The 4,540-nt window shown below is 65.4% G+C and overlaps 1 protein-coding gene across 1 annotated transcript in view; it reads left to right on the forward strand.

The window, feature by feature from the left end:
- TRIM29 (tripartite motif containing 29) overlaps window positions 1–4,540 on the forward strand; it is a 56,671-nt gene that overhangs the window by 46,871 nt on the left and 5,260 nt on the right. Inside the window, 2 exon segments of the mRNA XM_015560625.1 lie at window positions 1,762–1,854; window positions 3,818–3,919. Of these exon segments, the coding sequence (XP_015416111.1) occupies window positions 1,762–1,854; window positions 3,818–3,919 (195 nt within the window).

Consider the following 4,540-nt stretch of genomic DNA (forward strand, 5'->3'; position numbering starts at 1 on the left):
GTGTGCAGGCATGTGAGGGGGAGGGGTGTGCAGGCATGGGAGGGGGAGGGGTGTGCAGGCACATGTTGGGGGAGAATACATGTGGGGAGAGGCAGAAAGGATGCGTGGAGGAGGCCTCAGCCCTGCACTGACTCACCCGCTGGGACACACACTGGGTGGGGTGCAGGGGTGGGAGGGATGAGCTCAGTTCAGAGTAGCCACCCCACCCAATGAGAAAACAGCACCTGGACTTCAGGTGGAGGCCTGGCGAGGCAGCCACACCTGACCCCACCCCCACAGTCCTGGTGTGGACAGCGAGTCCTGCCCCCCGAACCCCCGACCCCGGTGCTGCCCTTTGGGCACAACTCTGTGAGATGCCAGCTCCCCACCTGGCCTCTCTCCTTGCTCCCCAGGCCTCTGGGCATTGAGCCCCGAGTTGCCCCTGCTCTGCCCCCCCATTCTGTGGACAACGGTGGGGAGGGCAGCTCCCCGCAGGCTGCGAGGAGGAGGGCAGTGATGGGGAGGGAGGGCAGAGCACCCCGCCGTGTCCCCTGACAGCTTACCTGTCACCACCCTTCTGTCCCTGTCTGAGAAGAGAGGAGCCCGGAGGGACCCTCTCGGCCCTGTGCATGGGGCTGGGCATCTGCCAGGGAGAAGCAGGTGCCCCCCAACCCCCGACCCCGTGCCCCAGCCCCGCCTGCCCGGGAACAGGAGGAGATGTGCCCTCTGGGCCAAGGAGGGTCAGAGACTCAGGAAGCGTGGCCCCCGGAGGGCTGCCCGCTGGAGTCTGGGGGCTCCGGGCAGTGGGCTGGTCAGTCAGGCTCCCAGGAGGGGCGGTCTCCAGGGCCCGGCAGAGGCAGTGGGCTCAGTGCAGAGGGCCTGGCGTGAAGGCCGAGGGCCCTGGAGAGAGGTGCGAGCACTGCAGGTGGGAGGGCCGGAGGGAGGACCAGCAGGGGCTGTAACCGGACAGGGCGGGCTCTGCAGAGGGAGGGCCCACAGAAGGACCTGAGCGTGCTTTCTTTTTTAAAAAAATATATTTTGTTGCTTTCAGAGAGGAAGGGAGAGAGAGAAACATCAATGATGAGAGAGAATCATGATCGGCTGCCTCCTGCACACCCCACCCTGGGGATCGAACCCACAACCCGGGCCTGTGCCCTGGCCGGGAATTGAACCCTGACCTCCTGGTTCATAGGCCGACTCAGCCACCGAGCCCCCCGGCCAGGCAGGAGTGTGGTTTTTCGTCTGTAAAGGGGTGTGTGTATCCCAGTCCGCCACCCTCTCCAGACTGGTGCCCGAGGCCACATCGGGGTGGGAGGCAGAGGACCCTCTCCCGGGGAAGCACCTGGCCATGTCCATGGGCACCCGCTCTTCAGCCTCTCCTGGCCCGGGGCCTCCGTCCAGCACCTCACAGTCCCCGTGGCCACCCGTCCTCACAGGAGCCCGGTGTCCCAGCCTCGGGGGTTGCAGCCACAGGGGACTGGCCCAGGGTGGCATGTTGGCCTCTCCAGCCCCTGGTGACCCTCAGTCTCGAGCAGGTGACCCAATGCATCCCTGTGTCCAGGGCTGGCCAGGCCACACCTGGTGCTCTTGGCATGGTTAGGAAAGTGTCCTGACTTGGGGCTTGGGGGTAAATGACATATCACTTTATTCCAGCCCCCAATGAGCTGTCATAGTGGCATCTGGGCCCTGGGACAGGCGCTGGGGGCCCTTCAGGTCAGAGGTACCGCCCTGAGTAAGCCACCCCACCTTCTGCGATGACAGCTCTTCCCCTTTGCTTCGCAGGGGGGGCCAGGACGTCATACCAGCCCGTGTCCCCCAGTCGCCTCTCCAAGGACATCAACCAAAAGAACTTCAATAATCTCTATGGCACCAAAGGTAGGGGCAGGACTAAGGGCAAGGTGGGCGGGGCTCAGGGCGAGGGGCTGGGCTCAGAGCAAGGTGGGCGGGGCTCAGGGCGAGGTGGGCAGTGTGCTGGGCTTCCAAATCCAAAGTGAAGGAGGATTGGGGAGGGGTTGTGAGCTCAGAGGTGGACCGGAGGGTCCTGCTGAGGTAAAGGGTGAGTGTGCCTGTGTGTTCAAGTGTGAGGCACTGTGACTCAGGCTGCAAGGAGCAGGGGCCTCCCTGGGAACCCTGAGTCCGGGGCCTTCTGCTTGGGGACAAGCAGGGGAACTGGGGCCTGTATGGGTGTGGGGACACCCCTCAGCGGGTTGGGGCACAGGGACCTTGCGAATCTGCCTGAAGCCAAACTCCTGTTGCTGTAAGTGGCAGGGTGGCACGGGGAGGAGTGGGCCCGCCCAGACGTCAGGGAGGTGCCCTGCCATGAGAGGGGAGGGTGGCATGCCCTTCGGCCCAGGAGAGACGAGATGGAACGGAGCCCTGGCCTCCCGGGGACAGCCAGGTGCCAAGCCTCTGCCCAGGTGCTGCGGTGGACCTCACGCCGAGGGCGGGCAGTGGGCTCGGGGGGCCCAGCTGGGAGGCCCGGTGCCTCCTGGGGCCCCTGGTGCGGCCCAGCCCCGTGCAGAGGGCGTGGGGGAGACTGAGCCAGCTCCCAGCCCCCGGCACAGAGCCAGGCTGTGAGGCCAGTCGGGGCCTCTTCAGAGAAAGCGAGTCCTGGAGATCTGGAGGCAAGGCCCCTGGACGGGCGGCACCCAGGCCTCACGTCCAGGACGGGCCCATTGCACCGTCACGCGCACAGCAGACTGAGGCCAAGCTCGGCCCGTCTGTCACAGCTGCCACCTCGGTCCGAAGGACTCGGGGCGGGGGGTGGGGTGAGAGAGAGAGAGAGAGAGAGAGAGAGAGAGAGAACAGATGAGTGAGGGAATGACGGGCCAGGCCATGGGCCTGAGAGCCTTGGGCGGACGTGCTGGCTGAGGTCCAGACTGAAGACTTCCTGGGCACCCTGTGGGTGGGGCTCACCGACCGCAGGTGGGCAGCCAGCCCCTCTGACTGCTGAGCCCCAGACCCCCTTCAGGCAACAGCGGGAAATCTCAGGACTGGGACCCTGCGTGCTGGGGGAGGGCCCGAGGAGGGGGCCTTTTCCAGAGGGGCTGAGAACGCCCACTGTCCAGCGTGTCCCCACCCCCTCCTTCTCTCCAGGCTGCAGGGACATGCTTGCAGACGGACATGTGTCACTGCCCCACCTGGTGAGCAGAGTGCCAGGGGCGTAGCAGCTGCTGTCTCTAAAATTTAGCCCGTGTTTGCATTTATTTGTTCATTTCATCTGTCAGCCATCCAAGGAGCCCCTTCTGAGACCAGGCTCTGTGCTGGGCACAGGTGCCATGCTGCCCTCAGAGCCCAGTGGGGAGACAGACAGCTGAACACACACCGACACTGGCAGGCAGGTGGTGAGGGTGGTGTGGCTGAGCTCACACAGACTGGGGAGGTGACATGGAAGCCGACACTGAAGACCAACACATGGATTTGCTGAGAGTGGGGTACTCCCCAAGCACCCCAGTGCAAAAAGCGAGGGCAAGAGGGAGCCTGCAGTGTATGAGGAACTCCGAGTGCAGCCGGTGGAGTGATGAGCGATGGAGAGGGCGGGAGGGGGAGCCAGGAGGTGGAGGCGGTGGTGAGAGGTGGGCAGCAGCCAGGGAAGCGGCAGGCCGTGGAGCGTGGGCTTTGCACCTTCACCGGAAAGCCGGACAGCCGGGGGCCTGTGGGGACAGCAGGGCGCAGCACTTCCCAGTTCAGAAGGACAGCTTTGACTGGCAGGAGGTGAGTGGGCCCAGCGTCCTCCTGGCTTGAGACACGGCGAGGACTGGACAAGCACAGGAATGGCCTCGTCCTGGCTCTGGCCCGGGCCGACCGCTGTGGCCTGACCCTTCCCTTTGCCGCCCAGGTAACTACACGTCGCGAGTCTGGGAGTACTCCTCCACCGTGCAGGGCCCCGAGGACCTGCCCCTGCCCAGCGTCCAAGGCAGCTCCTCCTTCTCTCTGAAAGGTGAGCTGTGTCCTGCTCCCGCCTCCCCTGCCACGGCAGCCCTGCACCTGCCCTGCTCCTCGCTCTCCAGGCCCTCGCCTCCCAGGGCCTGAGCCCCTCTCCCTCCCCACCGCCCAGGGCAGCTGGCCAGGCAGCGTTCTGGGGACTGTTTATCGCACTGTCCCCTGTGGGCACGGGTCGGGCGATGGGGTCCGGCCACATCCTCCACACCCCTCCTCCCCCATCCCAGGTGTGTGCGGGCTGAGCCCCACATCTCCCGACTGCAGAGCGCTGCCTTCCCCATGCTCACCGTGACCCCCACTGGGCGAGCTGAGTCCTGTGGCCAGGCGGCCCCTGGCACCGGTCTGCAAAGCCAGAGCCCTCGAGCTGCTCTGGGGAAAGTTGGCACGAGGACCTCCAGGGCCTCCACTTCTGATTCGCTCCCTGGGCTCCACAGGGCTGCATAGTCAGCCCTCTGGCCCCTGGAGGCAGGTCGCTTTGAGGGGAGGCTCACGCCAAACCCCTCACAGTGGGCCCAGGCCCTTGCGTCTCTGTGGAGATGTTCAGATTTGGTGAGCCCTGGTGCAGGGAGCCCGCCTGTGTCCGCACCGAGGATGCCTGGCCTGGAAGACAGGATGGCGG

Source organism: Myotis davidii, unplaced genomic scaffold, assembly GCF_000327345.1.
Source record: "Myotis davidii unplaced genomic scaffold, ASM32734v1 scaffold355, whole genome shotgun sequence".
Taxonomy (NCBI): Eukaryota; Metazoa; Chordata; class Mammalia; order Chiroptera; family Vespertilionidae; genus Myotis; species Myotis davidii.